Source organism: Oratosquilla oratoria, chromosome 6 (assembly GCF_046742065.1).
Source record: "Oratosquilla oratoria isolate Oo_2021 chromosome 6, ASM4674206v1, whole genome shotgun sequence".
NCBI classification, from domain to species: domain Eukaryota; kingdom Metazoa; phylum Arthropoda; class Malacostraca; order Stomatopoda; family Squillidae; genus Oratosquilla; species Oratosquilla oratoria.
In genome coordinates, this window is record NC_134782.1 from 38423885 (window position 1) to 38449161 (window position 25277).

At 39.5% G+C, this 25277-nt stretch overlaps 2 protein-coding genes across 7 annotated transcripts; both read right to left on the bottom strand.

Annotated features, from left to right (window-relative positions):
- Positions 1–6: 6 nt before the first annotated feature.
- On the bottom strand, positions 7–24580 carry LOC143026416 (uncharacterized). The gene is made up of 2 exons (XM_076186745.1): positions 24439–24580; positions 7–3684 (listed from the first exon to the last, which is right to left on the bottom strand). Exon 2 carries the CDS (start codon positions 3638–3640, stop codon positions 1682–1684), a length of 1959 nt encoding a protein of 652 aa, XP_076042860.1. The 5' UTR covers positions 3641–3684; positions 24439–24580; the 3' UTR covers positions 7–1681.
- On the bottom strand, positions 12638–24329 carry LOC143026419 (uncharacterized). 6 transcript variants are annotated; one of them, XM_076186748.1, is made up of 3 exons: positions 24275–24329; positions 18242–18533; positions 12638–17014 (listed from the first exon to the last, which is right to left on the bottom strand). In XM_076186748.1, the coding sequence occupies exon 3, from the start codon at positions 16951–16953 to the stop codon at positions 15508–15510; it is 1446 nt and encodes a 481-aa protein (XP_076042863.1). In that variant the 5' UTR covers positions 16954–17014; positions 18242–18533; positions 24275–24329; the 3' UTR covers positions 12638–15507. The 6 variants fall into 6 exon arrangements, with proteins under 6 accessions (XP_076042863.1, XP_076042861.1, XP_076042862.1 ...); XM_076186746.1 differs by having other exon boundaries at positions 24208–24325; XM_076186747.1 differs by lacking the exon at positions 24275–24329 and adding an exon at positions 24096–24234.
- Positions 24581–25277: the final 697 nt, after the last annotated feature.

Sequence of the window (25277 nt, forward strand, 5' to 3'; positions counted from 1 at the left end):
GTAGTAGGCCAGTTCCCATATTATTGTATTTTAATTCTATCTCATGATAAAAGGGAAGGATCACATTTTTAGTACACAAAACTTGTGATATTATGCAAGACATTATGGATATTAGTAAGGAGCTGTGTTGCCCAACTGGCTAGACCTGAACCTATACAGTATAGGACTGAAACCACAAACTCATGCTCCAGTAAGATGTACATCTAAGGAATTGCTGAGGATGTTAATGGCCACTGCAATGTACATGACCTCAGTCTGCATGCCAAGCTTTGAGGACACTCCACTCTAAACCCATGACCAAGGTAAGCATTCTCCCAACTGATGATGGGCAACCTGTGTCAGACATTAAGGGTTATTGAGCTTGCTTGGCTAAGTGCTTTGAGCAGTTACATGTAAACCCTCTGTGTGACCAGATTCACTGATTGGTAGTCTGGTGGAGAATGCCAAATCCACTGATAAATGATATTTTGTTCTCTCAGAATGAGGTCAGAAAGTCTGCAAGTTGAAGGCTGGAGATAAGGCCATGATCAACAGGTTGCAGAGTGCCATCTACCTTTTGGCATTTTGGTACCATTGCCTCCGACTGGAAAAAATGAACGGGTCATCCCTATCTGGATGAGGAAAGGGGACCAGAAGGACTGTAACAATGATCATATTATTGTATTGCTCAGTGTATCTGGCACAGGTTTTCATATCTACTAGTTTCTGAGGTTTGAGTAGTCAAAGTCTTGCTGTGCAGTTAAGGTATGGGCATTGAATGCTGATTTTAAGAGGATTCTCTATATCTTTATAATACAAAAACCTTTTAGACAATCATGGGGTACTGCTGGAATGATTGATCAAACTAGCAATTCCATGACTCAGTCTAGACCAAGTAGCAGCATAATTTGTGTATGTAAATTTCACTTAAATGGACATGAGGCATGCTTCCTGATGTTGATCTTACTCACAGGACTGCCACAAGAGGCAACTCTCAGTGGAGGAAACAAAGTGTATACCTACAGAACTCGTGGCTTGAGTAGGTCAACTGATCGTGCTGAGCGCTGTTTGGAATGGAGAGGGTGGCTGCATGGGAGTTTGCTTAGAAAAAACATGGAGATTGGTGTCAATGTGTGAAGGATGTGACACCCACTTCGACATATGCTTTTAACTGATGATGATGGTGATGATGATGATGATGATTAATATGTACACATTCATGCAATTATCCATGAAATCTCAATGGAATACCCTATACAAATTTCTTTTTCCACTTTCGGAATGTTCAATTTTCTTTCTCTAACCAAACTAAAATTCCAGCATGGCTCTTTGGCAGACTTCACGCAAGTGCTTGCCTGATCCACAAATCTATCTTAGCCTCCCTGATGACAATGTAGTCTTGAGGTCTAGTAAATATGTAAAGTTAATCCAACTTTGGAAGAAGAAAGGAACCATGCAACATGTGCTCTTTGATTAATTTCAAAAGGTGCTATTTGTGCCTAAACATTTCATGTTCATTAATCAGCTGTCATACTTCCTACTTGTTAACATGTCTATACTTTAACAATTGATATAACACTAAATCTGGAAAGTTACCACTATCATCACCCTGTAAACACTGGCTTTTCACCATACTTCACACTGGGCAGACAGCGTATAAAACTCAGATCACCCATTACAGGTTCCTGCAACAATGCTATCGTTATTGCCTGGGATACCAAATGGTTGGCACATTGTTACCATCTCTTGTCACAAAAGCTGTAGTGTGTTGGGCCTGTCCAGGGAAATGTTGCTGCACCATGTGGATGGGGATTTCCTGGGAAAGAGTTGCTATGGGAACACCCACCATGGCAGCAGCGGCAGCAGCTTCAGCTTCTGTAACATGCACCTCACTGGCTGGAATAATAGTAAGAGCAGTACCATCTTCAATGTGAATCTCATGAGGGTGTTGCTGATGATGTGGGTGCTGGTGGTGGTGCTGTGGATCTGCCTCCAGCTCTATTTGCTGGTGCTGAGCATGCTGCTGCTGTTGTTGCTGCTGATGGTGGTGGTGGTCTAATTGAAGAGGATCCTGAAGTGGATCCTGAAGAGGATCCTGGAGGGGATCCTGGAGTGGATCCTGGAGTGGATCTTGCAAATTATCTTGCCCTACCTCTTCTTTTGGAATAAGCTCCGTTTTCAGGGCAGTACTCTGTGGCTCACTGTGCAATTCTACGACCATCATCTGCCCCCCAGTGCCCTCTGGACCAACCATAACTGTTGCTGTTGGTTCATCTATCGTCGACCTGACTTCAGGCATTTCTTCCTCCTCTTCTTCACCCAGTGCTACATCATCATCCTCTTCACCTTCAAGGACTTCAGCTAAATCACCATCCAGATCATCATCATCGTCATCATCCTCATCTTTGAAAAATTTTCGGGGTCGCCCACGTTTACCCCAGCGTCCTCGTTTTCTGGGTCGTCCACGGGGTCGACCTTTTCTTTTCTGCACATACTTCCGCCCACTGCCAGGTTTGGGTCCAGGTTTTTTAGCATCTGGCCTTCGTGGAGCACGAGCTTTTTTGACAACTTCCTTCCCACAGTACTTATCCTTATGCACTGTCAAACTCTCCTTATACTTAAAGACTTTCTCACATGTGTCACACTTGAAAGGTCGAGACTTTGAGTGAACTTTCATATGTTTATCCAAAGCAGAACTGAAGAAGAAAGCTTTCTGACATTTATCACATACAAAGGGCTTATCTCCAGTGTGTTTCTTCTTGTGTGTGGACAATGAGGAACTGTGAGTGAAAGCAGCTTTGCATAAGTCACACTTCCATGGTTTTTCCCCTGTGTGTACACGGAAGTGATTCTTTAGCTGTTGGGCTGTGATAAAGGAATGATTACACTCGTGGCACACGTAGGGTTTTTCACCTGTGTGTGTCCTCATGTGTGCTGGCAAATGCGAACTACGTGCAAATGTCTTGCCACAAATGCCACACATATAGGGGCGTTCTCCAGTATGAAGGCGTTTGTGCATGCGTAGATTGGATCGCTGAGCAAAGGCCAAGTTACACTCGCCACAGACAAAGGGCCGTTCACCCGTGTGGGTGCGCATATGGTCCCGAAGTGTGGCATTACAAGACACTGTCTTACCACACTCAGGGCAGGGTACACGTTCACCATTTGAATGCCTCACTCGTGTCTTTGGTGCTTTTGTCACCACAGCTACAGCCTGTTCAGTTGTAACCACAGGTGCTACTTGTGTGTGAAGGGTTTGTGCAGGTTTAGCCTGAACCTGTGGTGCCGCTACAGTCTGCACCTGTACCTGCAAGTTCCCATACTGAGCCACCTGCTGGTTGATCTGACGTGCAATATCTGGACTTCCCAGTTCAACCTGAACAGCTGGTGCATTGCCTGCCAGGATTCCTACAGTCTCAGGACTATAATTATACCACGTCACACCTGGCACGCTCGTTACTCCTGTCACACCTGTTACACCAGTCACCCCAGTTACTCCTGTCACACCAGTCACACCTGCCACTCCTGTGACTCCTGCCATGGTGGCAACACCTGCTGGTACAGCTGTCATGGTGGTCATCCCTGCCACGCCAGTAACTGGGACGCCTACTTGTGTGACCCCTGACACCCCAGACACAGCCGAGGTCACAATGTGTTCCATGGCGACAGTCGCGGGGATTCACTGTCAAAGCACCATCACACAATCTGCAATATATGGTACAATAATTAGCATATAATAAAGGATGTGTAGATACATTTCATATATCAACCAAAACAAAATACCCACCTGCAAAACCTTGCATCTAGCATAATTTCCACAAATAATTAATCAACTCTTGCATCTGGAAACCCAAGAACCAAAATTTCATGTAGTACTTATGACAATTTCCTTCAGGTTAAATAAGAAAAAAAAAGTAAATACCATGACAATTCTTAGTTACCAAAGCTCAACCATTCACGTTTCATGAAACTAGAATATCATATATATATATATATATATATATATATATATATACATATATACATATATATATACACATATATACATACATATATATACATATTACATATATATTCATACATACATATATATATATATACACACATATATACATACATATATATATATATATATATATATATATATATATATATACACACACCCAGGGCTTTTCCCCCCTTACACGGGAGGTAGCCAAAGTCAAAAGGCATAATTCCACTCCCACCCCCTCCCTATAATCTAGGCTCCTCCTGGATGAAAGTTCATCCCTACATCTAACCTGCCCTGGGTCTAAAGCAATGTACCAAGACACAGCATATCCACAACAAGTCTGGTTCATTTAATCGGCGACCCCCTTTTTTGTCTCCTCATGTAGTTAACATTGAAAATGGGGCGAAATCCCTTCCAGCTACATTAAAATATCACTTACATAGAACCATTCTCTAACCCCCCCATCCCCCACCCACTCCTTTCCATGTATGACATTATCATCCATACACTGCCATTCTCCACTTACCCCTATCTTCTCCTGGGGTATTGGATGCATGTTATTGTGAGGTAAAAATCTGCTCAGTAGCATGCAAATGATACTTTAGGGTCTATAATGGGCACCCCTATGGGCCAGAGTCACACATAATTTTGTGTCAGAGGAAATATCTACTCAGAGAAATGTTTCTGCTTTATTGTGCTATGACTGTCACTCCATTATATAGTCCCCCACCCCTGACTCTTGTACCACTTCTCTGAATATATGTTTCCATTTTTGCCAAACCCTGTGTTAGGGGAGAAAGAATACTGCCACAGTGTTCCCACATGGGTTGTAAAATGTGACTAAAATGGGACGGAGGGGAGCCCTGAAGGGTAACCCCCCCCACACACACAAAATCCAAGGCATATATATATATATATATATATATATATATATATATATATATATACATACACACACACATACCTATGGCTTTTCCCCCTTATAAGGGAAGTGACCAAGTTGAAGCATTTACCCAAACCCACAAGACCACCCCATCCTATATTTTGCCTGTTTGGGTCAAATGCAATGCTGTGAGGCAGCTCTTCCACAGCAGAACTTGGCAGTCAAAATTGGTTTACAGCTGCCATTTCACCATACTATATATCACCTAGAAAAGGCCAAATGTTCATTATGAATACTATCAGACCCCATAGCATGAGTAATGATCACTAAAATAAAGTTGCTTCTCTACAAATATAACATGGTTACCACACTAGATATAGAAAGGATGATTAATAAATTTGAGAGAAAAATAAATAGCAGAAAGAATAAGAAACAATAAGAAAAAGTAGTGGAATGATTACAAGAGAGAACAAGTTGGTGGAATTATTAAAATGAGGGAATCAGTTGTCAGAGATGTGGTAAACAACAATAAATATTAGTTGCATGGTGGAAAGAGAGAAAGAGAGAAAGAAAGATAGAAAGAAAGAGAGAGAGAGAGAGAGGAGAGAGGAGAGAGAGAGAGAGAGAGAGAGAGAGAGAGAGAGAGAGAGAGGGAGGGAGAGGGAGAGAAGAGAGAGAGAGAGAGAGAGAGAGAGAGAGAAGAGAGAGAGAGAGAGAGAGAGAGAGAGAGAGAGAGAGAGAGAGAGAGAGAGAGAGAGAGAGAGAGAGAGAGAGAGAGAGAGAGAGAGAGAGAGGAGAGAGAGAGAGAGAGAGAGAGAGAGAGAGAGAGAGAGAGAGAGAGAGAGTACAGTACTGAAGCATTTCAACCAAGTCAAAACAAAAATAAATTAAAACATGTCCATGAAAATTTAACTTCAAGTTACAGGCCACAGGAAACAAGTTAATTAACAGATCATGAGAAATAGTAAAGGTAGGTTTATGAAATACCTGGATCAAGAGAGAAGGTTAAGAACATGGGAAAACAAAGGAATTTCAGTGAAGTCATGGAATGATGAAATGCTAAAACATGCAACTTTCTGTTGCTTTACAAAAGAAGCTGAAAAAATTGTACAGAGAGGGAAAGAGAGAGAATGTTCATGAAAAGCTTATTGAAACAGTACGAGAGGTGGACCTGGAGAGCAATCAAGATGTGACTCTGAAGTAAACAACCTGAAAAAGTGTCGGGTTCATTAAGTCTGGGTCAGGTGCAGACATACATTACCAAGCTGTGTGTGTGATTCACCATAGTCTTGGATCACATGTTGGACTCATGATCGACAACTATTTCCCTCCTGGAAGAGAGCTCAGAGCTCATGTGACCGATCTATGGGTAATGCTGTGACCTTACATGCACACACACCCCCAACATCCAGCCCTCAAGAATTGGAGTAACAACCTGCAGCGCAGTGATACTGAAATTATTTCAGTCCTGAGTGGGATTCTAACCCAGACTGCCTTAGTGGCTGCAGCAATTGCTACCACTGCACCATCAAGTCATGTGTGCATGTGTGTTTTTTTGTTTGTTTGTTTTTTACCAAAGAGACACTTAAGCCAGAAAAAAATCTGGGACAATTCGCCAATCACTAGTTTCTATTCTTGAATCCTCCAAAAGATTCTGGTGAGAAAATTGATTCCTCTTAACAAGTAGTTCTTATATCAAATCATCCTGACTTTCCTCTTTTATGGCATGTACTAGAGTAACCAACAATGCCCAGCAGTACTTCATTATGTCTACCCATGTTCACATACACATACAAACAGAGTGTGGTGGATATCTGGAACAAATTGAACGAGGAAACAGTGAGTGCAAAAACTATACAAGAATTTAAGATCAAACTGGATACTGAAAGATACAAAAGCAGGTCACTACAACCATAGTTCTCTTCCTGTAAAATAAAACTAGGTAAATACACACACCTATGGCTTTCCCCACAGAGTGGTGGATGTATGGGAGACACTAGATGAAACAATAGTGTGTGCAAAAACAATACACGAATTTAAGAGCAAATTTGATATGGTGAGATACAGAGACAGGACACCACAAGCATAGCTCCTCTTCCTGGAAGATAAAACTAGGTAAATACACTGGAAATAGGCAATAGTGGTAAAAGGCCATCCTTAAACTATTCCTCAAACACATTACAAAACCAAAAGAGGAGAAAGACTTGGGAGTGTTGATAAAAGACAACCTCTGTCACCTGACAGACATATAAGCAGAACTGTGGGAGACATACGGACTACTGCAGAAGACTAAAATGGTATTCCATTATATGGATGAAGAGATGATGAAAAAACTTATAGAAACCCTGATACGTCCAAGATATGTGCGTCACACAGAGTGAAGGATATAAACAAGATTGAGAGAATACAAAGGAGAGCAACCAAACTGATCCCCAGCCTGGCGAAAAAAAAACATAAAAGGAAAGACCGAAAGTACTGGGTCTACCAAAAATGATCGAAGAGAAAGAGGCAACAATGATCACAATGTTCAGGTCATTAAAGGGGATAGATTGCATTAATAGAAGAGACCTCCTGATTAAAGATGGGAGGGCTTTAAGAGGTCGTGGAAGTAAATTAAGAAAGACCACATGTCTAAAGGATGTGAAGAAATAGTTTTCCATATAGATGTATAAATATACAGAATAGCTTAGGTGATATAGCCCAAGCTCAAACAATACAAGTTCAAATTGAAATATGATAATTGGAAATCAAATATGTAGACCAAGTTGGAACTGTACATGAATTAGTCTAGGTATGATGAAAATTTAAGAATAGGAAACAGTACCCAATGAGCACTGCTCCTTCCCTGTATGCTACAATTAGGTAAATACACACAAGCACAGAAAAGATAAATATATAAAATAATAATAATAATAAATAAAGTGTGGCTGCACTGGAGTAATGCTTTGAAAAGGGAGCAGTTGATATGTAGTAAAATCAAAGTATGTGTAGCTGGACTTGGCGCATCCCATATCCCTCAAATTTTATATTGGATATACAAATCTTTGCTTCTTAAAGATTTGCACCAGTTTATAGGTGAAATACCTTCTTCCAATCCTTAAAACCTTCCAGGACTAATACTGTACTACTGCTGTAGGACCTTGTTTGCCATCTAATTTTCAATTTCTACTGATATTTTCTCTTTTCTTTTTCTCTCCATGTAAAGCAACTTTTAATCCAAATGAGCAGACTTAGAAACTCTTCCATTCTCCTTTACTTTCAAGATCATTTCAGCATAACCAGATTAATGCATTTCCCCCAATAGGTGTTTACAACAATGACAACTGCACCAAGATAGGTCAGTCTATAAGTGATACAATACCTAGATTCGTTGTTCCAAAATTTTTAGTGAAACTTTTTCTTTTCAGTCAATCTTGCATGCAAGATTCACCCCAACTAAACCTGCCCTTAATATAAGGTTTCAAGTCCTCCATAAACAATGACAACTTCCCAACAGAAAACCAAATGTATGATTCTGTTAAGAGCAGTCAAGTTTTTACAAGAGTAGTAGAGCTTGTGTTAGGATTAGAAATGGAGAGTGAATGGTTTGAAGTAAAAGTGGGACTTCGTCAGGGATGTGTTATGTCGCCCTGGCTGTTCAATCTATACATGGATGGGGTGGTGCGAGAGGTGAATGCAAGGGTAGTGGGTCAGGGGTTGGAGATAGTTAAAGAAAATGGAGAAAAGTGGGAAATAAGCCAGTTGTTGTTTGCTGACGACACTGCGCTTGTAGCAGGATCAGAGGAGGGATTGAGGAAGTTAGTGACAGTTTGAGGTGTGTGAAAGAAGGAAGTTGAAGATAAATGTGGGCAAAAGTAAGGCGACGAGATGTACAAGGGGAGAGAGTGACAGCAGGTTGGAAGTGAGCATTAAGGGCACACTGGAGGAAGTGGATAGTTTTAGATATTTGGGTGTGAATGTGGCAGGAAAGGGAGGAGTGGGGGTAGAGGTAGAATGTAGATTGAGAGAAGCGAGTAAATGCCTTGGTGGATTGAAGAGTGTAATGAGGAAGACATCTGGGAATGGATGCTAAGAGGAGGTTATATGAAGGAGTGATTGTGCCAACAGCAGTGTACGCGGCAGAAACATGGAACATAAGAGAGGAAGAGATGAGTTTGAATGTGTTTGAGATGAAATGTCTGAGAAGTATGATAGGGGTTCCTAGGCTAGATAGAGTGAGAAATGAGGAGGTGAGGAGGAGAACAGGGGTGGAAAGGGAGCTGGGGGATAGGGTTGATGAAAGAGTATTAGGATGGTTTGGACACATGGAATGAGTGAAGAAAGATTAGTAAAAGAGGTGTGGAAGGCAGAGGTGGAAGGAGTGAATATGAGGGGGCATCCCAGGATGAGATGGATGGATGGGGTGAAAGGGGCATTACAAAAGAGAGGAATGTCTGTTGAGGAAGGACGGGAAAGGACAGAAGATAGGGGTGAATGGAGAAGGGTTGTGTATGGATGATGCTGTGATGCACGAGGGGGAGTGGGTGAGGAAGTATGTATGAGAAAAAATTTGATGCAGCCTGAAGGGATTTCTCTCAGTCTTCTCCTTTTCTGCATGAGGGGACGGAGAGGGAGGTTTGCCGAATTTATGAAGTGGCCTTGCTGTGGATGTGCTGTGTCTTGTGACACTGCTTCTGACCCAGGGCAGTGGACAGGATGCAGGGATGACCCATCATCCAGGAGGTGCCAAGATAAGAGGGGAGGAGGGTGGAGGGGAGTGGAATATGTAGGGAATGGAATGGGTGGGAGTGGTTTCTATGCCTTTTTCTTTTTGGCTAACCCCCTGTGTAAGGGGGAAAAAGCCTCTGGTATATGTATGATTCTCGAGAGAAAATGCTTTATCCATCTTGGCTAAACAATTGTATCCCTTTACCCATATATATAGTGAGCAAATCAGCCTCTCCTAGAAAAATATATGAACCCCCTCTTGGACACCATTTCTCTATATTGTTCCATAATGAACTACAATCAAGGCAAAAAAATACTTAAGTCTCTTTCATATCAATTTATTGCATAACTAATACCTACAGAACAGATGATACCTAGGAAGGAGCTTTGCACATGTACAGAAGTAACATGGATGTCCAAAAACTGAAATAGGTAAGACCAGGAGTAATATGACAGCATGAGCAATCAAGTGGTGGTGGTGGTGGTGACAAATAAACCATGGTCAGACACCTAATCTACAATTTTCCAAAATGACTATTTAATATGAAGTTGACACCAGTTTACTGATACCATGTTGCTATATGTTAATTTACTGCCAACAAGCAAGTTTAATCTGGTATTTATGCACCAGTAACTCAAAAGGCAGCAATACCATTTCCCTCTGTTGGAATTATCTTGTTATATCTAAGTAATAATGGGGTAACTGTAGAACATGCTGGTTAGAAAATTGTGGTTAGGCAAAAAATAACAAATTGTGAAGATAATGAAGTGTCAGGATGGGTCAATGGGTATAGGACTAATTGCTACCACCTGTTGGTTGATCTAACGTGCAATATCTGGACTGCCCAATTCAACCTTAACAGCTGGTACACTGCCTGCCACAATTCCTACAGTCTGCATGTAGTGGTATGGTTAGACAGATGTTGGAGAGAATAAGCTCCATACAGTTCATCTACAAATCCTACCAACACCCACACCTCCACCTTGTATAGCCAACAGGGGCTGGTTTGGTCCAGGCCAGGAACTGTTCTCTGTAAATTATGACTCTTTCAATGGAGAACAAACTAGTAACTCTTCTGCCCTCCTTGCAACCAGTGACATTAAAAAGACCCACACTTCCACTACACTGACAGCAATCCAACATTTCTTGGCGAGATATATTGAAGGACTCAATAACCTTTCCTGAACATCAAAAATTGTTTCCCAAATCTCCTTAAAAAGATAATATAATAATAAATAAATAAATCTGTGCACGGTAATCAGCGTCATTTACTGTTTCTTCATAACCTATGTAGAAAAGAAAAAATACTGTGATAACAGCATTTTAGTATCCATTTCTTCAATTCATAGCTATATCTCTTTCATGACACATTGTCAATATTTCTAAATCATATGCAGTTTGTCACTGGTGGTTTCATGTGTCAACCTGTGGTAAACTAGGTGAATATTCACTACAATATACTTGTGGTACAATAACATAAAAATGGAGTATCTATATAGTATTTGTTTAATTGGGCCATATCCATTTCATAATTATATGTACGAATGGTGAAAATGTTGTAAAGACAAAATTAAACTAGAACCCCAATATCAGTAAAAGAAAAACTACCTTGTGTAAATTATGACCATGGATTTAGCAGTCACAGTTTCCAATGCACAATTTCTTTCAAATTGAGGCTCAACCAGTGTGAAAATTGGGCTCCGATTTCATAAATAAAAATAAATAAATAAATAAAAAATAAAAATAAATACATGAATAAATAAATTTGGGATAACATCTCTAATACCTTTCTCAATTTTTCAAATTAAGGAGGTACTTCTGCCCCCCCCTAGTTTTTGTTAGTGGTGAATTGGGCAATTTTTTTTATCATTATTAAATGCTACTTAATACTCAAGATATATGTAATGTAAAGCCAACACTAATTAATTTTATGTCCCATACAGTTCTTACAAAATTTCTTCACATGTAGCTGCAGAATTACTGTAACTGGAAAATATTTGACATACAGTCTATTATCAAGTGTTATCTAAATATGGCAACCAGTTTCATTGCAAACACTTGCATTTTAGTAACTCAGCCAATATGATAAGCCAATTACCACAAATCCTTGGAGTCAAGACTATGTTATTAATAAGCTGTGTATACAATGGATGAAGTAATACTTTGCCATCCATGGAATGTCACTTCACTTGGAAGGCAAATGATAATGCTTCAATGAGCTGGGAGGAATGTGGAGATTTGTGAAAAATTATGGGATGCGTAATAAAGAAAGGACAATGGAAATCACATACCGTATGCCCAAGGACTGATGCAGAAAGGGAGACTATCAACATAAATGCATGTGGCAGTACAGAGAAAACAGTGAATGTTTGTCTAGAGAAATTGTTGGTTGGTAAAAAATGGCATGGAAGGATTAAGGTTGTCACAATTACAGGGCAGTCTGGGTCTGAAAGGTTAGTTTACCGCACCCTGTTTCACTGCTCTGTAGATAACCCTCAACCATGGTAGGGATCCAGAGCAGAGACCCAAGGGTCAACAGTATGGTCTCTTGCCATATTAACATGGCCTACTTTCACCCAGATATGTCCAGTGAGTAGGGTCCATAAGGCTTTGGTGTAAGGGTATGCACATAACTGGATGTTCACCTAGCTTTGTAATTGTGTTTCTGAATAATACACGCATCAGGTAAATCCGACAGGAAGCAATATGTATATATGTAGCCTTATTACTTTAAAAGTAGTACCCATATTTGTGCTCATCCCAGATCTGACCTGGGATCTTGCAAGTGAAGCAAGTGTTACCACTGAGCTATCTAGGGTTTAATTAAAAGAAATGAAACCGGGAAGTTCAGACAGAACTTAGGCAGCAAAATAACTTTCCTTTGCCATGCTGGGTTTTTTCTCAGCTGAATAAAAGTACATGACAGCAGATAGAACAAATGTGCAATCAATGAACTGCGGTAAAGTGATTAATCGAGTGGGTTTTTCTTCCCTCGGCCAAATAAAATCAGTGGAGAGCAACCAGAACCAACATACAAATTATGAACTACAGCAAAAGGGTTATGAAAAGAAAGTCAGTGTTAATTCAATATATAATGAAAACTGTAAGATTCAGTCAAAAATAACAAGGGCTTTCAAGCCAGAGATCACTGGAACATACAAGCATGATTGATCCTGTTATTAGTCTCGTAAAAGTGCATCAACTATATCTTCAGAATTTCACCAAAGTACCTGATTTCTTGTGCAAAATCTTTCTGAAACAAGATGATCTGCTTCAGGCATCCCTGGGTTCATATTTCTGTCATTTTCAACTAATAAAAGCAGTTTTACCAGTACACAAAATAAAAATAAACAAAACCAGAATAAGATTTCAGGTCTTACATAAAGTCAAAGTTGAAAATGATAACCTCATTTTGTGCTGATGAACCCTATACATCTAATAAGCAGTATATATAAATCAAAGGGATGGAATGGTAACTACTATAACCAGCAAAATCCCTTACGGTTCAGATACTGAACAACACTTGCTCAAGAAGTCCCCAGCACATCAGAAATTTTAAATTGATACAACTTCACCTATACATACATTTCAAAGCTTGTGAATGCACCTGTAAAATGAACATATTTTAAAAACAAAACACAACTGAAAAAGTACCTCAAACTAATAAGGAATTTGTCAACCACCACCTAACAGAAATGAAAAGGAAGAAAAAATCAGTACATGTTATTCACCAATCTTCCATATGACTGTCAACATAACCATAACCATTTCTTTGAAACTGTTACCTATAAACCATGGCACTAATAATTTCTAAATCCAAATATTAATAAAATCTCTAATTTTGATCTGATAAAAATCATAAACAGTGGGGTCCCCATACATGAACAGTGCCATATGAACAAATTGAACATTGAATATAATTTTCTGATTTTTTATTTTATTTTGCCTTGCATGTTAAAATTCAAGAGCCCTGACCAGACTGCAAATAAAGGCAAATGATTGAGAAGAATCTCTAACAGCTTCAGCCACAAGTATTTATTTGATGTAGGCTGTGAAGTTGGCTCACAAGCTTTTACATTTTATATCAATAAAAACTTTCATATCCTTGTTAAAAAATATAAGCAGACTGATAACTACTCACGTACATAATGAATAAGTTAGTTTACAAACAGGCCTCTGAAATCGAAGTTTCCTATACTGTACAGTGACCCCACTGTATGATGCATTTCCTTCCTTTCTTACCCACACAGATAAGTTTACTCAAAACAGTAGTCAATAGTTATGGGTAAATTATGTCAAATCATATAAATCACCGCATGGAAGAGATGTATGGTCTTCTTTCCCAATTCTATCTTTGATAATGTGAAAGGTGTCTACCAGCCCATTTAGTATCTGTGGTCTGAAAATAAAATCTTTTGATCTCTCCCATGCATGTGTCTGTACACACACGCAACACATTCACACATTTAATAAAATCACTAACATTCATTCTTTTCTCTACCTTTGGTAAGCTGACCATATCACCACAATGTCAGTGGCCCAATGCGGTCTCCATTTATTTTACCCTGATGAGGATTCATTAATGTTACTGAAGAGTTGTTTTGCACAACATAGACTTCAAAGTTCCCATTTTCCTGTTCTGTCATTAATGTATGATTTTCACCATCATCTTTACTTCAACTGATAAATTTTCTGAAGAAATTTAAGTTCCCACAATGCTAAATTACATGGACTAGGTGGTTTCTGTACCATAACCCCCAAATCTTCCCTCCCATCCTCTCAGTCCATCACCATATGACTAGTTGTGATTTCAATTTGCAAACATGCGGCATCTCTCCAGAAATTCTGAAGCATGCTAGTTTAACTGGCCAAATATTTGCATAGGATATCCTGTATATACCTCAGCCCTCTAGCCCAGTTCTTGAAAAAACCTGTTCAATTTTTGACCTGTTAATCTGTGAGTAATACACATTCATACACATACAGCCCCCAAAAATCATAAGGAATACACTATTGGACTATAGTTTGCATATTTTGCAATTTGCAGAAACCATGATACACTGCTTCAGATACATAGTTCAGTGCTTGTAATACACATTAGTGCATTAATAACATACCTCACATGACAAGAAACTCAAATATTTCTCAAAGTTCTGAAAAATGAAAAACATTACACCATTCATGGTTTCTGAAGACTGTCCCTTCACAAACACCAATGTTATGTATGTACATTTGTACACACACTCACACAAATGTATACATACATACAGTCTTACATGTTTAGTCAAATTCAAAGCACTGCATAGTGATGTGAAAATTTTACAAGTTTCATATTCTGACTCATTTACAACACCATCCATTATACCTATTACTCATTTCACATAGAATCCAAAACCCAAGACTTTTCGACTTTTCAAGCAAGACTTAAGGTCCACAAAATCATATCCAATACAAAATTACCTAATATCCCTTTAACCTCAACCAATCCAGTTTACACCAGTACATACCAAGGAATGAATAACCAGTACATAAAGAAAATGTAGAACAGCCACACTACAATTAACCTAAAACATATTGGAATGACCACAAGTGAAAGATAATACTCCTGGCCTGATAAACCAAGAGCCTGATAATTCACTGACCTATACCCAACACTATAATCAACCCCCACACACCCAAAATATTCAAATAACCTAGAATTATACAAAATACAATATGAAATCAAACTGTACAAAAGTCACAGTAAGGCAGGCCATATAATCTGTATAAAGTATGGTTAGCTCAGAACAAGAAAATATTTTCCACCACTAAACCCAAAGCAAGGACACTTCCAACATTTCAACAATGTCGCCCACACCTTTCAAATAAATCTGAATCAACACTAAGATCAAAATTCACTAGTGATGAAATTTAAAATTTCTTTGGTCCAATAGAATTCTAACTACACTAAAATGTCTGCTTAGGGAACCAAATGGTTTGTGTCCCATCGCGGGTAATAAATGTCTGAGGTTGCAATTGATGATGGGCAAGGTTCAGGGCCCCTCCTTGCTGAAGGGCTGCCATAGCAACTGCAGCTTCCTGATGCAAATCTGTTTCCTCCAGGGAGGAAGTGGCTGGGACAATGATCTGAGCATCAGTAAGGTCATGGGTCTCAATATGTTGAATTGCTTCAATGTGATGTGTGTGCTCAGCATTTAGATGTAGAGGATCTTCATCCCCCACAATGTGTTTAAGTTCCTCAGAATGTTGTTCCCCATTTGTTGGAAGGGTTCCTAGAATTTCTGTGGGTTCCACACTTACACTTTCACCTGCCAATTCCATGGCCTCTCGCTGTTCTTGAGCAACACGGGCTGCTGCAGCCTCCAAATGGCTATCATCAATCACATACACTTCATCCGGTTCAACTTTGAATTCTGACGACTTAGGTATTACACCTTCCCGTCCCCTTTCTCCTTCCTCTTCTTCTTCATCTTCCTCAATCTCTCCTCCCTCTTTTTCTGGCTGATCTTCCTGAGCTTTCTCCTCCTCTTCCTCCAACTTTGGAGCCTTCCTTGGTCTTCCTCTTTTACCATACCTACCCTTCTTCCTGGGCCGACCTCGGGGCCTACCAGTCGGCTTTCTTCTATATTTACGACCACTACCCAGAGGCCTTCCTCTCTTCCTTCTGACGCCAGTGCATCGTTTCTTGTGTGATGATAAAGAGGAACTATGAGTAAAGGCAGTGTGGCAAAGTTCACATACAAAAGGCTTCTCTCCTGTATGTGTCCTAACATGGTTCTTAAGGGCCTGAGCAGAGGAAAAGGCATGCTCACATATATCACACTGATGCGGCTTCTCTCCGGTATGAATGCGCATATGCCCGGGCAGATGCGAAGACCTAGAAAAGGTCTTACCACATATGCCACACATGTAAGGCTTTTCTCCAGTGTGTACCCTCTTGTGGAGACGCCAGTTGGATCGCTGTGCAAAGGACATACCACACTCTTCACAGACAAAAGGTCTCTCTCCTGTATGTAGTCTCATGTGATCTCTCAAATTAGCATTACAAGAAAAAGTCTTCCCACACTCTTTGCAGGGTACACGTTCACCATTGGCATGACGTACTCGAACCTTAGGAGCTTTGGGAGGCACTGCTTGGGGCTCTGGAGTCTGTGGTGCAGGAGAGCTGATTGGCTGAGCCACAATGATTTGGGCCTGGGCTGGTGCTTGAATAGGAGTTGTTGTTAGCTGTCCATACTGAATCTGCACTTGCTGGTTGATCTGCCGGGCAATATCCATGCTGCCAATTTCTACATGAACAGGAGCACTTCCTGTTAGTATTCCATCACTGACATTGTAATTGTACCATGCCATAGTAGGCGTGGCTGTTGTGGTGGTTGCAATGGGCTCCATTCTGCTGATCTGCTACCACAGGCTAACAATTTCTTTTCATCATGTCACCACATGAATGCCCCTGGAACCAGTTCAAAACATCAGTCAAACTGAATGAACAATTTATTGTAAATTTTTATCCACACATTTTTCCAACTACAGTTGACCACTGATTACCCAGCCCTAGCTCTATCTCTAAGCTATCCAAACCCTCACAGAGGAAGAGGAAGTGGAAGAGGAGATGGAGGGATGTGAGGCTAGAAAGGAAAAGGCATAAAAGGGAGAGGAGGATGAGGCAGAAAAGGAGTGGGGAAGGGAGGACGAGGAAAGGAAAGAGGAAGAAGGGGAGAATGAAGATTGTTTGGTTATTATGGACTAGTTTACCAGTACTTGTACCATAGGAGAGAGAGGAAACTGAAGGAGAGAGGAAGGAGGCATGGGGAAGATATCTTCTAGCGACAATTTTTTTCACAACTATTATACCAAAACCTATCTATTCTTCTCTTCTGTAACTATAGCATTACCCATTCTACAGTGCAACTTGTAACTTTCATCTTGTTTTCTTGTAAAAGAAATATTGTGGAACTCTGTCAGTTATTGTTCCCATCCTGACATCTAGTCTTTTACTACTGTCCTCATGTATCTGCCTTGTAAAAACTCTATTCATAAATGCTCCAATTTAAGAAGTAAATTGTGAGGTACTTTAACAAAGGCCTTCTCTAAATCTAGTCGTATCTACCTAACTGACGTATTCAGGAAAGGACTGCTATGTGTGTTATACAAGTGTGGTATTTCTATGTATCCAGTTTACAGAACAGTCACCTGTTGTCAGCTCTTTATATAAACAGGTGAAGAGTGAATTGACACAGATCATTGTTCTGGTCAAGAAACAGAGTCTCAGGGCTGCACCTTCAGATGGAGGCAAGGGTGTTGACATGTTCTGAAGATGGGTGTTACATGTAGTTACACAGATAAACAGCAACAGACCTATTGGTTCTTACATGGCTGAAGGTGGAAGGGTAATAGTTCTAACATCCATCTTGCAGGACTACCATTTGCAGATACCATATTTGTCCTTAGTCCTTTCACAAGTAATCTCCTTCACACAAATGTAAAGATAATTTTTGTGCTAACATTTCCACGTAGAAAGACTGTACAACTATAAAACTATTTACTCTTTTTTCAGTTATGCAATAAATTATCCCAACACACTAGTATCCCCTCCCCCCCAAAAAAAAAAAATAATAATAATAATAATAATCAGTGGTCAACTGTATTCAACAAATTCAAATAACAGAATATATCTTACCTAAATAATGCATCTTAACAAGATGATACCATATCTATATCCTGCTGTCGTCATGAAGCAATTCCATCCAACTTCTGTGTATGTTCCATATGCACTCACATGTCCTTCACAGTCAACTCCTGGTCTTTATTTCTTATGAGATTTGAATCACTGGCCATGAACAAAAGGCACTTAGATGGGGGAATCTCTCCCCATACCTAGTCACTATACACAATTAGTGATTTTTATTTCCATCATTCTCTTTAAGTCACTCGATTTAACAAATTTAATTTTCCATAAAGTCATTAAAGGCCTGAGGAAAAATAACACTGCGTCAACTCGAGCACTAACCAAAGGTTTACCCAATAGTTGTTTTTATAACACGTCTTTCATAAAAAAAAGTAATGCAGTTAAATTCTTTCAGATTCTATTTCATTTCCCCCCCATCAGGTAAAAAATAAATAAATAAAAAAATAACCAATGGCATTCCTATCCTAATATCCCTTAAACAGTAGCCAAAGGGGCTTTGCTCACCTAACAAAATAATCTAGCTAGGAACAATACCTATGAACACCTGTCAATTTGCTGGTATTCAAAACTGGTTTTCACCATTTAAGTAAAATTGTCTGGCAACACCCGAAATTAATACTGATAACATATATCAAGTTATCATATTGGAACTACTATGAGCGTAATGCTTTTTCCAGTATTATTCTTATACACAGTTTATGAACTGGAAAAAAAATAGGCTCCAATCATACAAAGGCATTCTAGTAGAGTACCTCAATAAGTTAACTGGAATACCTTGCAAGAGGATCTGGTACATCATGTGCTCTATTACACATTACATGCTCAGCACGAAGTACATTTACAAGAAAATTACTTTATACAGTTTCTCATGGGCCTGGAAGATGGTGGGTAGAAAGAACCTCCTTGTTGCCAATTTCAAAGCTCATAAACACCCTCACTTTTATCCCTAGATCCCCATGATCTCCATATCAACTATTTCCTCTGACTTTTCACAGAGATGAGCTCACAACCAATAATTACTCCCCTCCTTTAGCCAGTGACACGATAGTCCCACCAATACAACACATACCCCCAAGAGATCTATGGGGAGGCCAGGGACTGCCTTCCACTTTGGAATTTAGATTTCCAGTCAGTGATACCTGAGGCAATAATTCTTATTACTCACCATATATATATATATATCAGACAATCCTTGACAGTGGCGCACGGGATTCGAACCCGCTGCATTTGGACCCAAACTTCCAAGACACCCGCCTTACACCGCTCAACCATCGATGGTATGTATGTATATATATATATATATATAAACTGCTTTGATGTGTTGGTAATTTAGCTTGAAAAAGGCATTTATATTGCATACTTGTACACCATTAATTCATCTAAACCTTTTGGCTACATGACCTGGGTTTCTGATACAGGTTCATCCGTATGATTTCTTAACACAGATCTGGTTCTCATGAAACCACTTCAGTACAATGATACCTACATAGGCGTCATGAGGCATGAGTGGGTACATGAGGATGCCAGTGTCAGCATCTTGATTATATATATATTTTTGTAGTTGTACAGTTATCCCCAGATTCTGTGAACTGGTTTGATAATATTTTTTGTGTTTATTATTACTCAGAGTAAAAGAGAATTAATAATACAGTAGTGACTATACTTTATAATGCAAGTAGCGTGATGCAAATTACATATGGCAGCTGATGCTGCATGCGAGAATTTGAGTCATACTGAAGTGGTTAACCCTAGTATAGTCAATCAGTTTGTTTCTCCTGGACTCTTCCACAGTAATAAAAAACATAACCATATATAGCCTTAATGCCTTGCAAGGAAAACAAGTTAGTCTATATAGGAGAAAGAGGTCTGCCTCTAGTTCATGTCACAGCCCTTGACTAAGATTCTTTGGCTAAATAGATGGGTCTGGTGGTACATTCTAAGATTAGTTTACTGTAGTCCATCACACTATTGTACGCAGCCCTTACCCTGGTGGGCAACATATGGAGGGAGGGACTGACTGGTACTGTTGTAGGTTCAATGAATTTGAGCACATCAGGTTAGGTTACATTAGGCTGGGTACTTGTAAGGAGGGGGGGGGGGGACCCAAATTAAAATAATTACTGCACAAATCAATATTACGTAAGCCTAACTTGCCCCAGAACCTGCCCTATACTATTGCTCAGGGTTAACTATACTATGCAACTTGTACATGCAACAATTTTAACCTTTTGGCAAAAAATATAAATACATATACCAAAGGCTTTTTTTACCCCTTATAAGGGAGGTAGCCAAAACAAAGGCATAAAAACCACTCCCACCCATTCCATCCTTATCGCACTCCCCTCCCCTCCACCCTCTCTCTTAATTTCCGATACCAAATTTTTTACCTTCCAAATAAAAAAAATAGGAACCAATCCATCACAAATCTCACCACTACAGTTATGGCATGTAGATTATTTTTCCCACTATAATTTATATAGTATCAGTGTTATCTTTATATAGTGCTTTCCAACTGAAATAATTTAATTTCTTTAAAACCACAATGAATTACCCTCTAAAAATACAAGAAATTAAAAATTAACCTAAGTGTACCATATATCAAACAAGATGTAACTTTAATTCAATGTGAAGTGAAATTCTACTGACAAACTTTTTATGCTTCTGTATGTGAGGTGATGTGCTGCACATGCAAGAAGACATCTTGCTGGTCCAACACAAGGACAGAACTAGGACAGAAGTTTGATGGAGAACTACAGACTTTCAATCAACTCCTGGGCATCACCTGACTACAAACACGACCTCTGCAAGGTGAGGAACTAAGGGCCATGGTTTATACAACTCTCCTGCATGAGGAACCTTGGGCAATGGATTGACTGATTGATTGTATGTAATCTGTTTCAAAACACTAACATATCTATCTATATTTCACTGCCAACTATTCACCAGTGCTTGTCTTTGTGAATACTATGACACTGCTATTGAGTCAAGTGGAAAGTCTGGGTCAGTTAGTAGGGTGTGGAAACATGTGGGAGTATGATTTTCCTAGACTGTAGGAATGCTAGAACATTACATAAAAAATCATGCATGGTATGGGGTAGATTTGATGTATCAACAGCTGGTTGTTGTTGTCTTTCCCCAGACTGTTTTGCCGAGCACTCCCTTCTCCCTGAGGATTACCATGGTCGTAATTGGGTTTTCCCACAAATTCCTTGTTATGTACAGTGTTGTTCACATGCATGATTGTGCACAATGCAGTCTGCTATAATATGTTGTATGGTCTGGAGTGAAGTGTTACATTCTGGACATTTATCTGTGATGATGTCATCCAGCCTCTTCTGGTAACTTACAACAGATAGATGGTGGCAACACTGCTGTCTGGATAGGTGGACTCCTCCCACGGGTATTCACAGATGGATACCAGGGGGTCTGGCATGTTGGTGGTATGAATGGTATATGGAAAGAGCCTAACACTGCAAGTCAAACAATTATGTAGAAGGAAGTATGGGACGAGAATTAAGTGTAATGCAAAGAGAATTAGAGTTTGACAGGAACAAGATTTGTCCACAAATCATTCATGAAAGAGATATGGTGTTGCTGTCTGGGCAAGGCTGTTAGGAATGAGGTGTTTAGTGTCCTGTGTGGTAATTACATCTGTGGCAATTTGCTCCCATGGCCAGGCCTATTCAGTGTTGGCATGAATGCAGTTGTGCTAATATGGTTCCTTGTCATGGGATGAATTTCTCTGTAGGGATGATGTCTGGAGTTTGGTGGTCGGTCAGTGCTTATTTAGTGATCTGGGCACGTATGTTTTTGCATGGATACGTTGCAAGGAGATAATAGGTTGTTGTAACCTCCCCTAACCCATTTTGTTAATGGTACTTGTGTTGCGATAGAATGGACAAATAGAACTGTTTTTACATTGAACTATGAGCTTATTGTCAGTCATTTCCAGTAATCTTTATACTAAATGGATAGGTGCAATGCAGACCCTCTGAGGATAGAAGCGAGAGCAAAAACTTAGGGTGATGATCTTGCTGCAAAAAATAATGTTGTAATGTCAAAGGTGGGCAGATGTGTAAGATCAAGTGCCGCATCACTTTGAGTATACAAACTTTTTCATTAGGGATACTACAGACACCATTAAACTGAGACAGCAGATGGAATCCAACATTCAAAAGGGCCGGCAAAATTCTAGAATCACGCAATCATGGATATTTGAAACAAAATTTGTCGTCCAATAACTCCTAGCCCAATATAACCTAATGTAACCATCCCATTGAAAAAATTTATCTTCCAAATAAAAAAATAAATTAAATAAAAATAAGATAAAGTGAAAATGTGTTTGTGTGATACTGGAATAGAACCTCAAAGGGCTGCAACACAACAAAGAACTGTCTACCTGTCACCCATTTTCTAAAGCCACCAACTCTCATCTCTATCTGGAGGTGCAGCCTTAACCCATTCAACTCCGATGACAAGATGTCTTGTCATTTGGTCAAATAAAACAAAAAATCATAATAAAACAACAAAATGTTTGATGATCAAACAGCACCAGAAAAATATGACGTCGTCAGTCCTACTCCTCGAGGAGGACTGATGACGTCATATTTTTCTGGTGCTGTTTGATCATCAAACATTTTGTTGTTTTATTATGATTTTTTGTTTTATTTGACCAAATGACAAGACATCTTGTCATCGGAGTTGAATGGGTTAAGAGGCTGATACTCAGTCCAGACTAGGCCCATGATCTCTCCCTATCAACTTGAACCATATTCCATCCACTCTCACACAAAGACACAAACATTCCCACACCAATACTATACAACACAAACAATCAGTATTTTCCCCCTGGAAAACAAAAAGTAATCCATGGGAAAACCTGAGGATTTCTTGATTGCAACAAGACCAAGCTTCCAGTTAGTGAAACCTGTAGCAACAATTACTATCATAATGGTGCCTATCTCAACCTATACCTAAATTCAGAGAAAAAAATACCCAATGTCTACACCCAAATCAAGCAAGAATACATATCCTTGAGACAAAAAGTTGGATCATCCAGACTGAACAAGACTCCAACATCCATCTATCCATCCTGTCTACCTCATCAACAGAAAAAACCTAAGCTAGTGTGAATACCAAGACGACTACCAAAGACGAAAATCTGTATCAAAGCCTTCCTCCATACGACTTTTCCTACTCAAACCAAGCAAATGTAAGGCATCCGGACAAGTTTGCCACGCTAGATGGAAAGAATAAGTCAGGGCGTGGCTGAAGAACTACCCTCTCAACATTCTTTTCTATCTGGCCAGGTGTTCCGCCAGCTGTTCATCAAATCTTCCTTTCAACGTTGACATGGACGTTCTTCGTCAACGAGTTCATCTTTGCGACTGCACTCATGCTTCTAGACTACCGTGACTACCTGGCAACTGGCACGGAAAACATTAAACTATTTTGTTGCCATAGTCATTTTCAATCAAATTATATTACAATATAATCGTATGCTAATTCGCCCCTTGCTCGTTCCTGCCCCTTATAACGAAAGCCACCACTTTCTAGACTCCGATAAATCAAATATTAACTGAAATAAGAGTTTGTGGAGGAGTCGTAAAATTTGATAATGTTTATAAACTGTATCAGACATATGAAGGTGAAGTTCGGTTGCCAATACCAGCTTGTTATTTATTATCGCTACACCTGCAATTGTAACTAAACACACCCAACGTCACTTATCCCGCCGCAAATGTCACAAATATGAAAGGAATAGGTAAGTGCATGAGAAAGAGTAGCAATGGCGGATCTATAATGGAATTCCGCAGTCGCCACAGACAACCACCACACCACGCACTAAACAGATGCCCGTTATACACTTCTTGATACGCTAATTCCCAGGCTCAATTAGTCTTTCGTCACTGTATCAGTATATTTTCAGTTGCACTCCACACCAAACGAAAGCACACCAAAATAGTCCGTGGGATGACTCAGTCGAATCCCGGAAAACACGTCAAAATAACGTAAGCAACAAACTGTCGCTCAGCTAGTCTGGCGAGTCTGGCCTCCGCGTACCCTGGACTCCGACGGCCGCCAAATAAAATGACACAATTATGGCTTTCTCCTTACTAAAAGCCTACTTTTGTAGCATTTTGAATTTCTAAACCTAGTATATAATTACAAAAAATATATTTCCTTACCAAATATTCTCTGCAGTGATGGGTTTTGCCAAAAAACTTGTATTACGGAGGCGAATCCGATGGGGACAAACGGAAGCTAGACTATTTTCAAGGAAGTTGCCGTTAAGTTGTCTTAAAAGTTCAGTCCAATAATATGAATTTATTAAACGTCTATGGAAGCAACTTTTTCTGTAAAAACTCTAATATAATATTTTAAAATATCATTGTTCGACATAAATACATTTGTAGCTATATAATATTAACAGAAAGATGATATCACGAATCACTTACAATTTGGATCGAAAAGGCGAGAGGTGGCAACATGGAGTTCCAATAATAATGCTGTGCCAGCAGAAAGAAGGGAAATGATCGCAGGGAGTGGCAAGGACAGTGAGATGTGTATTTATGACCGTGAAACTTATGCTTAAAAACTATTGTAAATTATTTACATCATATTCCATGAAATCACTGAGACAAAAACTAAAGTAGTAATAGTATTATCTTGAAAAAATCAATGACTGCAAGGAATATATTTGTTGTCATAATTGCATAAAGACTGCTTATGAACGTACAAGTGGATATAAAATCGTAATGTATGCTTGACAAGCAACTTATATTGTTCCCTTTTCAGGCTTGTTTTTTTTTTTGTAACAATGTTGCATTCGCAATGAGGTACTTCACTTAACAAACCAAAAATATTTTAAAACCTGACAAAGCTCGCTGCGCAGGTGGTTTCTCTGGGCTGAATGAAATCGCCTGGCGACATCCAGTATATATCTGCTACTCATGTATAAAATGAAAGACCTGATCGAGACAGGTGTTAGTATGAAAATAATTAATATCTGCATGGGTCTAACCCT